Consider the following 12105-nt stretch of genomic DNA (forward strand, 5'->3'; position numbering starts at 1 on the left):
AGTCATTTCTGTAGACTGAAGTATCTATTTCCTGGATCTAAATTAATGATAATACTAAATGTACTCCTTTACAGTTACACTGAACATTAAAACCAGGATGCTTTTGCATCAATTCCATAAGCAAATGCCATGAATTTATCATTTTGTGGTTATGCCACTGGCAGTCAATATCTTTAATCACCTATTAGGAAATTTAATTAAGAAAAATGTTTTATACTAATGAAATTCTAGTCTGAATATTTTAGGAGGGAGATTTGTTGAGTGTTATTTTTATTAATAATAGATAAATGTCTTATAAAGACAAATTAGAGTGCTTAAAAGTCAATGACACATTTACAGCTTCATAATGCACAGAAAGATGAAGGACATATAGTTTAAAACAGCATATTTAGATTTTATAATATATTTTTTATAAATGTTTAAGCAAAACTGTTGTATTTTAATGTGTGATGATGAAATTCATGCTAAGAAAGCTGTTAAAACGTTCGGAATGTGAGGGAAGTATATTCGTGTACTAAAATATACGCAACTGTTAGTGTATACTGCAGTACTTAATGTGCTTTTTAGATTTATGTTAATTAGTCATTTTTAGTCACTTGCCAGAATTTAAAAGCAGAGTTTCCAAACTGCAAAATCTATTCCATCCAAATGAGCATTAATGTGCTGGCCACACACATGAATGGCCTGGAAAAACATATATACATACATATGCACATACATGCATGTGTTCCTGTTCAGTTCAGTTTAGTCGCCCAGTCAGGTCCGATTCTTTGTGACCCCATGGACCACAGTATGCCAAGCCTCCCTGTCCGTCACCAACTCCCGGAGTTTACTCAAATTCATGTCCATCCAGTCGGTGATGCCATCCAACCATCTCATCCTCTGTTGTCCCCTTTCCCTCCCACCTTCAATCTTTCCTAGCATCAGGGTCTTTTCCAGTGAGTCAGTTCTTCGCATCAGGTGGCCAAAGTATGGAGTTTCAGCTTCAGCATCAATCCTTCCAATGAATATTCAGGACTGATTTCCTTTAGGATGGGCTGGTTGGATCTCCTTGCAGTCCAAAGGACTCTCAAGAGCCTTCTCCAACACCACAGTTCAAAAGCATCGATTCTTCAGCACTCAGCTTTCTTTATAGTCCAACTCTCACATCCATACATGACCACTGGAAAAACCATAGCTTTGACTAGATGGGCCTTTGTTGGCAAAGTAATGTCTCTGCTTTTTAATATGCTGTCTAGGTTGGTCATAACTTTCCTTCCAAGGAGTAAGCGTCTTTTAATTTCATGGCTGCAGTCACCTGAAGCCTAAAAAAGTAAAGACTCTCACTGTTTCCATTGTTTCCCAATGTATTTGCCATGAAGTGATGGGACCAGATGCCATGATCTTAGATTTCTGAATGTTGAGTTTTAAGCCAACTTTCTCACTCTCCTCTTTCACTTTCATCAAGAGGCTCTTTAGTTGTTCTTCGCTTTCTTCCATAAGGGTGGTGTCATCTGTGTATCTGAGGTTAAGCCAATTAAATTAGAATCTTTATTATGATCATTTCCCTACACAGTTTATACCTGATAGAAAACCATTGCCTGAAAGCAGTCTTTTCATAATAAAGTGTATTCAGTGTCATTACTGAATTATACCAGATACATTAGCTTTTGACTCTTTGCATATAAGGAGCGCTTTTTGCACAACAAACATTCACTAGATACAAATATCCAGATTTGCTCAGGAAAAGGTGAGTGAAACAATGTTTAAGTCCATACAAGGATTTGGAGGAAGAGACAGAGAAGGGCCCAAGGATTCTAGTTTCTAAGATCTCAATCAATTCCTGAAGGATGCAATGAACTGTTTCCCTAAAGCCTTTAAAATAGTGAGGATTTTTGTCATTTCTGCATCCTTAAAGACTTCTCAAAGCAGCTTCCAACTTAATGACTAATTTTTTTTTTTCTTTAAGCCCCAAGCATATCTCAGTAAGTCTATTAATTTGTCACAGTATTTCAGAGTGAATCAGAATTTGAGAAGTGATCAGCCTTATTACTTGGTATGTGAAATTTTAGGGAGAAAGCTTTATGAATTGAAATAATCCTTTGAATATTTGAAGTTACTGCTTAGTAGAAATTTTAATTTTATTTTTATTGTAGATAGTTTTTCAAGAGGAATGGTGTCATAATATTAAAGATGAAACAGCTTTAGTGAAATATATTTAAACTTTAAAATATGAAGTTTCACAAACAGTAAAAATAAAGGAGAAAAAAAATATTTCTTTTACAGCTTTCCTTATATTCCATTCCCTAAGCCCGTCCAGAAGAATATTTGAGATCTATAGTCACAAATTCATGTACAGCTTTTAAAGTTTGTGATTTGGGGAGGGATATAGACTCCATGTGGAGTAAATTTTAACAGAATACGGCTTCATAGAATATATCGCTAGTTATTTCCATGCCGTATTTGAAAAACATTAAGTGTTTATTATAGTATGTATAACACTCTCCCACATTCCTAACACATTATGTAAAAGGAAAAGAGGCAGCTACCAAAAAACTGAAATGCATGCAGTTTTTGTGCCTACACATTTTAAACTGTTTTTCCGTTTCTGTCATATTTCTTCTATCATGCTTATTATGTTTGTCATGCCTGTCATCTACATAAAATCCTTTATTTATGACCTTCACAGGCAGCATCCTAACATTTTCTTAACAGTGAGTTGGACATCTCACTGTTAACTGGCATGCTTTACTCATTCTCCTAGTATTTTCCTCTTTCAGCATCCATGAGGAGAAAATTTTTCATGGATTTAACCTGATGTTTAAAATGTTAAAGGTCATTAATTCTCAGACGGTTACCCGATTTGGACTTTCTTCCTGTGCGGATACTTACAGCCCTGCTGCTTTGCGTTGATTTTTCTTCTTCTTTTTTTTTTTTTCCTCAAATCCTTTCTATCACATTATATTTTTAAACCAAAAAATCCAAAGTAAATGTTCATAAATTCATGTTTAAAAAGTTAGAATTTTTAAAGTCTTTTTTATGATTTAGTAAAAGTGAATTCTGTCAGTTGTATGTACTCTTTTTAAAAATATAAATTTATTTACTTTAATTGGAGGCTAATTACTTTACAATACTGTATTGGTTTTGCCATACATCTACATGAATCCACCACGGGTATACACGTGTTCTGGAACACGTGCATGTACTCTTTTGCTAAAAGTTTTTTTGGATCTTTAACTTTCACATCACTTTTTCAAAAATGTCCTTAAACTGTGTGTCCAGTTATAGAGACTAGAGAATAATTTTGAAAAACGATGTAGTTCAGAAGAGTTGAAGAAGAGGCACTAAATTTTAGTACTCATCTCAGTGCAGTGAATATAATTTTAGCCAGTATCACTCATGACAGTCTGTGTCTTGGCGTGGGTAGTCCATTGTGGGGCAGTGCGTGAGATAACCTAGTTCTTTCTATACTTTTTATGTGTTTCTAGGATGAGAGGAAAGATAACCCTCCCGTAGGACAATATGCATTGTTGCACCCACTCATTCTGGGCGTGCAGGTCACAACCTGTGCAGCGCAGATGTGTACAATCTGAGATGCACACACCCGAGATTATGAAACTTATTAACCCTTCATAGATTGAGGAAGTTGCACATAAGGTATTCCTTCTCCACTTCAAAGCCATTGCACTTTTCCTTCTCTCCCTACTGTGCAGGTGACTTGGATTATTACTGGCTGGATCCCGCCACGTGGCATAGCCGGGAAACATCACCTATTAGCTCGGTGAGCATCCGGGGGAGGGAGATTTGGGAGCTCCGGGAAGATGTAGGCCGTTCATCCTTTGCTGATATGTGATAGACAGTAACCTTATTCTGCTCCATTATATATCTTATGAAAGAAAATACTGATTTCATTTAAGACAGTACAGTTTTGAAGAAAAATAAGTTAGCACTGAATAATACTTCAAACAAATTTTAAAGTAGTAAAAGCAAGTGTTAAGTAATGGCTATTTGTAAATGAGATATTATTTGCTTAATGATATCAACATCACTGACAACTTAGAATACAGAATCGACTTGACTGATATCAGCAGATACATTTTAATATTTCATTTCATTTCATTTCAGAGCTGTATTTTGGAGAGGTACTTAGATTCTGACTTTTTAGAATGATGTAGTATAATAAGTGCCTATTTCGAAAAAATTACAACTGTAAATGAAAATTGTTATAAGCCAAGGATAGAGCCCACGAGAAGAAGGAATCCCCTCAGAGTGTCCTTAACTGAGGAAATTGCATCACACTACAACCAGTAATTATGTGTGTATAGGAAAGAGAATAGCTGGTTTAGCTTCTTAACTTTGTTCATGTTTTAATAGCATCCTGTAACGTGGCAGCCTTCTAAAGAAGGGGATCGATTAATTGGACGTGTTATTCTTAACAAGAGAACAACCATGCCCAAAGAATCAGGTGCATTACTGGGTCTGAAAGTAAGTACCCTGATTTATAATGTTTCTTAAATGATGAATTAAAGTGTGACTGCATTCAACAAAGTTTCTGACAGTGGTCATCCTCTCCTCTTCAGAAAAAAGTTCTTCTAGTAAATATATCTTGTTAATATATTGATGGCTTATGGTGTATTTAGTACCTTTATCTGGGCAGTATTTTAAACTCATTTTGTTAAAATGGCATACAGATACGTTAGGAAACTGCAATAAAATGTTGAAAAATAGTAGAATTCTCCTCTGAACATAAAGTTAAAGGACTGTTTTTACATTAAAATGGTTTTAATGGAAAGTAATAACATTAGATAATATGAGCCTCATAATTTTATTATATTTTGACAAGCAACCTCAAAGATCACTGAAAACATTGTTTCCTAAGTGCAATAAAATTTATACCCAAAGAGTAAAATGTACCTTTAAAAATATTAACTGACTTCTAACAGATAACAAAGCAACTAAAAATTACAAATATTTTGTTTGGCAAGAAAAAAAAATATATATATATACATTTTGTTTTATTGTGTGTAACATGTATGAATGTTGTCACATGGTTTTATTTGCTTTCATAAACACTCATAAATGTTGCTTTAAAATGATTATTTATCAAGAGATTGTATTGTATAGTTGGGTAATAGTTTGATCTCCTTAAAACCATTGCCTATGAATCCAACTAAAAAATTTTTTTCAGCTAATGTCACCTTATTGATTATTATCATTAATTCTCTTGCTATGAACTAATTCTGATCACCTCCACTATTGGCCATGTCCCTAATGATCAACTTCAACTTTTGATGATACCCTTCCCATTTTGAATCATATGTATTGAACCCCTGCATTGGGAGAAATTAAACTGAGAACCTTTCAGATATGTTTAATTTTAGTTATTGAGGAAAATCCAGGTGAGCATGTTAACCATTCAGTGCTTTAACTTAGCCTTGGAGACTCAGATTGGATCCTCTATGTATATCAGATGAGGAGGTCATTCAGGTGTTCAGGAGATGTGATAAACTTAGGCCGTTACTCTGCACCATGGTGAACTGCTTCCCCAAAGTGGTCTGTTCTTGGTTTAAATTTTAAATCCTCAGTCTTTGTCTTAGACTAAAAATATATGAAAAGGATCAAGTTCCCATGTCACAATAGACCATGGTCAATTATAGAAATTCAAGTGAATTTAGATAAAGAAAAATGAACTCCAGTATTAGTAAAGTGTCAAACACCTGTTGTCTGATGGTGAAAGGGGACATCGTGTATTCTTAGGGGCACATTGTCCCAGACACCCTTTTGTGTGAGGTTGGTACAACGAACCAGTATATAAACTTCCTTAGGACACATTATCTCACATGCAATAGGGTAAGTTCTTGTTGCTACTATGCTGCAGCCCCCTTTAACCAAAAATAGATTTCATGTCATTTTTGTTCCTACATTCAATTCTAAACATATCACAAAATATGTAGGAATAATTCCCCAAACTAAGAGACTTTTGTTTCAGTGTGAGTCTTGGGAACTTACCAATGTATAATTATCCAGGTTGTTGGAGGAAAAATGACTGACTTAGGACGCCTCGGTGCCTTCATCACCAAAGTAAAGAAGGGTAGCCTTGCAGATGTGGTTGGACACTTGAGAGCAGGTAAAGTTCCTCTTTTCATATCTAAGTCATATGTACTCTATGCATGAGTTGGTGGTTTTCAATTTTGGGTAAGTTATGTATGCCCATTAAGTAAACAAGCAATTTTCATGCAGGCATACAGATATTTTTCTGGATATGAATATTTAATTGATTGTCATAATAGACAACTATACATGAATAGCAGTTTGGAGAGAATGAGTCAAATCTTTGCATTTATTAAAAATAAATAGTTGCAAAATGCCAAAGGATTACTGATTTTTGTATATGGCTACATAATGTTGCTACAAAAGTCTTAAACAGTTCAGCCTGTGAAAAAAATAATGTCAGAGTTTAGTCCTTTATTTTATAAGTCATAGTAATTACTAAAGTTTCTCATAATGGTCCCAAAACACTTATTCATTACTGGAGTTTTTAGTAAAATCTCATCACAATCACATTTCTTACACAGATTATATATTATTTGTTAATTTAAATGTGACATATACTGTTGTATTCATACAGATGTGCTACTTCTTAGTATTTGGAAATTTACATTTTGTTACTTTGTAACCTTAATATTATATAATAACATCATTTACATGTTGAAATGTGCCATACTTAGTAGCAACATATTTTAAAATGTATTTTTGATAAATCTTTTTATTTTTCATTTAGTAAAAGCCATATAAACATATTTTTTTCCAGTTTGCTGTACTTCAGAGTTTAGTAAAAATCTTTTGGTGAGAGTATTTGCTTACTCATTTGCCAGACAATCATAAAGAAAACAGAGTAAGCTGACCTGTCAAAGTGAGGATTAATGACCCATAGTATGTGGAAAGAGAACATTTCTGGACTATTTATTTTCAGTTTTTATACCTTAAGGTTATAATTATTGGAACCTTTAGAAAAATATTCTATTAAGGACAGTTTTGCTGTAACTGATTATGAGAGTGTCAGTTCAGAATCATTCAGATTTTTTTATTTGCTAGGGATGTGCTCTCCAGGTATTATATAGAGGGAAAATCCAAATGAGAGGTTTTTCTCCATCTGCTATATGCACATCTTTGAAGATATGTACTGTCATTGTCCTCTGTTATTTCTCATCAGGGACTATTATGATTCTATAAGAACATAGCTCAATCAGGAGTGACTATGTCATTAAACCGATTCTGCTTGTTTAGGGGCTTGAAGACTTGAAATGTTGTAAGAATCACTTGTTGTCTACTCAAATGTAAGATAACTTTGACTCCAGAAATCTGAATTTGGAGATCAGATTCTAAACATGACATTTTTTTGTGTGTGTGTGGTTTTTTTTAATAGTTACTTAAGAAAGTCAGATTTTCTATAGTATATATATCCCTTAGTAATTAATTTCACTTATTTAACCCTCTTATGTGCCTAGAGTCTGAGAAACTTTAAAACATTAGAAGCTCTACTTAACTGTAAAACATATAAATGTAGTTTTCACTTGAAGCAATTGATGTGCTTGAAAATTAGACAGTATGTTCTGTTTGGTTTACATGTTATTTAGGAACTGTTTTCCTTCTGTTTACATATAAACAGCTTTAGCCTGTAAAACTATTTTGTTTGTTTAGCATGACATTTGTTCAGCATCTGCATTCTTGCCTTAATCTGCGGTAGCTTTTCCTACTGCTGTTCCCTTCAGTCCTTGCCCACTGCTGGATGATGGAATCACAGACACCCCCCTTGTTAAGTCCCTCCATCATCCCTCAGGCACCGTCTGCTCGGGTTGAAGCTCTGCAGTCTGCCCTCCGCTAACAGTCCCGCCCCCTCCTTCCGCTCCCCCCGCCCCCCCCCCCCACCCCGCCGAGGCCGTGCTCCACCTGCGGACCTGGGCGCTGTTTGCACCTGCAGGACCTGGCCGTGCCTGTCCTCCTCAGGTGGCTTTGCTGTTCCTGGGCTCTGCCTGTTGATATCCTTGCCATCCTTCAAAACTCTTCTAAAGTTGCCTTAACTGTGAAGCGTTTCCCGATACTTCCCCTGAGCAGTAACTACTCCCCTGCTCCCCGGTGCAGCTGGACTCTCCCTCTGTTCCTCACATGGATTTCTCTCATTGCATACAACATTTTATTAAAGGGATTCACTCTTGTATTTCTCCTCCAACAAATTTAAAGACAGAAGAAAGCCTCCTTTTCATCTTTGTTTACGCATTATCTTTCATAAATAGTTTTAAGGAGACCAGCTTCTAATTTAGGAATTCTTGATTTGTAAATAAATCAATACATATAGTAAGTTAATTTTATATTAAAAGTAGTGCTGCTAGATTGCTGTCTATAAGAGGAAGAATTTTATAATGCAGGGTTTTTTGCAAAATGTTGATTGCTGCACATTACTGGATAGTAAAGTTGACTTAATGGATTACATTCATTATTTTTAAAAAAATGAAATAGAACAAAATAGAATAGAAAATATCAGGGTAATTATTATTTTAGAAAATATTTTTTCATACAGACACGCATATACATTCACATGATGTAAACTTTCTTTTTTCTTTTCTTTTTTTGGTCAGTAAATTTAAAAGACTCCTAATACATTTTAAAATTGTATTACTTTTTTTTAATAGAGTGATGTGTGTTCATTCCTGTTTGAAAAACTGCAAGTTAACATCTTAGGTCAAATGATCAGAAGTCATTTAACTATTTGTACTAACCATACTCTTTTGTCATACCTAAACAGCATTATATGCTTGTCAAATATTTGCCTTTTTACTTTTGAGTAAGCAAACACTTGGGGGTAGGGAGAAGAATTATTTTAAAGTAAACCTAGCAAAGCAAAAATCTACTTTTTTAAAAGGCATAACTAAAAAGTTCCATATTTGTCATTAGCTTTAAATGTATGATGGTGATATTGATCCATTTATTAGAGACATATTTCATTTGCTACTGAAGTATTACAGGAACTGATAACAGCAAAATAAGCATGCACAAAACAAGCACAAAACTAAGACTCTGCAAAGTATCCCTGTGGCTGGGATATTTCAGCTGAGCCTCTATTGTCAATTCAAGGGTACATTGCAGAGACATTTGAGAACTAAAACTGCTCTAAATATTTGTGAAAATAAGTGTTTTTTTCCAAATGTTCTTTGGTGAAAGCTCTGGTTAATATAGGAGGTGATTAGTCCTTGTATTTTAATACTGTGTTACTCTCTTCAGTGAATCTTCAGTTATTTAACAACTTAATATGTATTATATTTTTATTAAAATATTTTCTAATTTTACCTTAATTACCATGATATGTATTATGTATAGAACGTGTGTGTATGAACATCTGGAAGTAGGTTGACTGTCATGCAACAATTTTACATCTGCTTGCTTTGTAATTTTGCCATAGCTCCCTGCGTTACCCTCTGGGTATGAATTCAAATCCTTTCATGCATTTTTATTCTGTTGTGCATCTGGAGAAGGCAATGAAGCATGACTTATAGTTGGAAAATTCATGCCAACAAATGTTAATTACTATTTCTACCGAAAGTAAAGCAGGATTTATGCAGCATTTAATAATCTTTCATGTATAGAGCCGCCTACATTTATATTATGGAGGGCATGCTGCTAATTATTATTTTTGATATTGCCAAATGAGCTATGCTAATTCCATCCCATAGCATGAGATGATTTTTATATTATTTCTGATATTTCTCAAAAGATAGTTTGTGTTGTACTGTTTCAAATGACCAGTAATCTTTTATGGGGGAAAGAAAAAAACAAAAAGAAAAAAGTGTTTAGAAAGAACCATTTAGCTGACATTATATGGCAATCAATTTGCTTTCAAGAGCAGAGCCTAGATGATTAAACTATTTGTATATGTTTTGCATTTCTTTGTTTAAAAAAAAAAAAAAACAAGAAAAGATAAGAAAAATAAACAATATATAAGGTAAAAAAATACCCTTCTTTTTAAATTCAAGGGGATGAAGTTCTAGAATGGAATGGTAAACCCCTGCCGGGAGCTACAAATGAAGAAGTTTACAACATTATTTTAGAATCAAAATCAGAACCTCAAGTTGAAATTATTGTTTCAAGGCCTATTGGGTAAGGCTAAAAAAACTTGCTTCTTAAGTTTAGTAAATTACATGTATTAGCAGGGTTTCTAAAAGAAGTTTATACATTCATACAGTACATGTTACAATGGATAGTTTTTTCTTCAAATATGGGCATACATTTTAGATCTTTCAAATCTCAATTTTTTAAACTTGGACTGAATTTCCTTCACTACATTTTAGGAGCTCCACTATTTAACAATTGTAGTATCAAAAAGTATGTATTTTTCATAAGTGGGCTATAAAGTAAAAATATTTTCTTTTAATGGTAGAACTATTTATTTTTATTAATCCTAAATTATTATAGTGTTTCCTTAAAGAGAGTCACTTACAAACTCATCTTTTTGTGATATTTAAAATAGTAGTCATTTCATACATCTACATGACTTTTTGTTATTCTACTAAGAATGGAATACTTTTTCTATATCTTTAATTATGGATAGTTCCAAATTTTATTTAAAATCAAGCAAGTGTGAAATATTTAAGCATTTTAATTGGCCATGATAATCTGTGTGATATTTTTAAAACTCCAATTTTCAGCATAATTTAATAATCTACAGTCAATGGGATATTTTCTCTCTGTATATAGAGTTCCCATATTGGTATTTTTTCCTAAGAAACCCACAAGTCCAGAATATTCATTTTGCCTGTCTATAATTTTTTGGAAGGCATTTTGAACTGTTTCATAATTAGCTTAATGTTTGAATATATTTTTTGAAATTATTCCTTTTTCTATTCTCTAAAATATTATAGAGCCATAAATTCAAGACTTTTTATGGAAGAGTAGTAACCTTAATTTTTTGTTGTTCTCATGAATGCATATCAATGCAAAACATGCAAGAAAATATAATTATCCTAATTCTCAAAGAACTTAAACTGTATGATCATATATTCTAAAGAATAATATACATATATAAAACTCGAAAGTGAAGGCAAGCTTATAGTCAATTTTAAGTGGTGATTATTAAGAATAAAGATTGAAGGCATTTGCAGAAGTATTGTACATTTCCATGCAGATTTTTTAAGAATAACAACACTATATAATTTATGCTAGTTTTACATGACGTGTTCTAGTGCTGAGGTAAACATGAGGCTGGAAAAGAGGTAAGTAAATTGGAGAATGAATCAAAAGTATAAAAAACAAAACTTAAAGCATTGGGCACATTACCAAATACTTTCAAATATATAGTGGTTTTAAAAGTAATCAGCCAAAATACCATTGATTCATGGTGATTTAAAAAATAAAAATTAACAGACAGTTAAAGTGGACTGGAATAACATTCAAATTATCTTTAGTGTAAAGATAATTTTAAAAGTATTCTTTGCAAAACAGACCTAAACCATCATGGATTGTGGGACTCAAAGAATATGGGAATACAAAGATTATATTTAAATAAAAATTAAATCTGATATCAACTTTCTAGTTAATAGGGAACTTATTAGAATCTTGGAAGAATAATTCTAGATGTATTTAGTAATTATGTTTCATGTAGTTCTATAATTAAAGCAGAAAGCAGATATGTATTCATTGTTTAAGGGGATAGTTATAGTGATTCCAAGAATCATCCCAAATGTAACTTACACGCACACTGACCACCATGGTCTAATAGACATCAGCCATCCTGAGGTACCATCCGTTTTTGCTAGCCCACCTAATGTAATGTTCTTTACCTTTACGATGGTAACTATAATTTTTTTTTAATGATTGTAATTTTTATCCAGACTGTTTTACCACCTTATTTGTGAGCAGAACAATTTCAGAAGGCTTATATAATTGTCAAGAGGACATTTTTTGCCTGAAAATATTACTGAAGCAATTAATAAACATTAAATATATTTTAATTCTGTCTCTTCAAAAGAATTTTTTGTAACTTCTCCACAGTTCTTCTTTCACAGACACATAAAATTCAAACTTCTATCTAGTTTTGAAGTTTCAAATTTTACTTTCATAACTGAGGCTAATTTT

General features: G+C 33.1%; 1 protein-coding gene across 47 annotated transcripts in view; it reads left to right on the forward strand.

Annotated features, from left to right (window-relative positions):
* RIMS1 (regulating synaptic membrane exocytosis 1) overlaps positions 1 to 12105 on the forward strand; it is a 249200-nt gene that overhangs the window by 63129 nt on the left and 173966 nt on the right. For all 47 annotated transcript variants that reach the window (XM_024996896.2, XM_024996894.2, XM_024996898.2 and 44 more), the window contains 4 exons: positions 3693 to 3760; positions 4354 to 4464; positions 6007 to 6106; positions 10008 to 10131. In XM_024996896.2, coding sequence (XP_024852664.2) covers positions 3693 to 3760; positions 4354 to 4464; positions 6007 to 6106; positions 10008 to 10131 — 403 coding nt within the window. The remainder of the gene's footprint in view (positions 1 to 3692; positions 3761 to 4353; positions 4465 to 6006; positions 6107 to 10007; positions 10132 to 12105) is intronic.

Source organism: Bos taurus, chromosome 9 (assembly GCF_002263795.3).
Source record: "Bos taurus isolate L1 Dominette 01449 registration number 42190680 breed Hereford chromosome 9, ARS-UCD2.0, whole genome shotgun sequence".
Lineage (NCBI taxonomy): Eukaryota > Metazoa > Chordata > Mammalia > Artiodactyla > Bovidae > Bos > Bos taurus.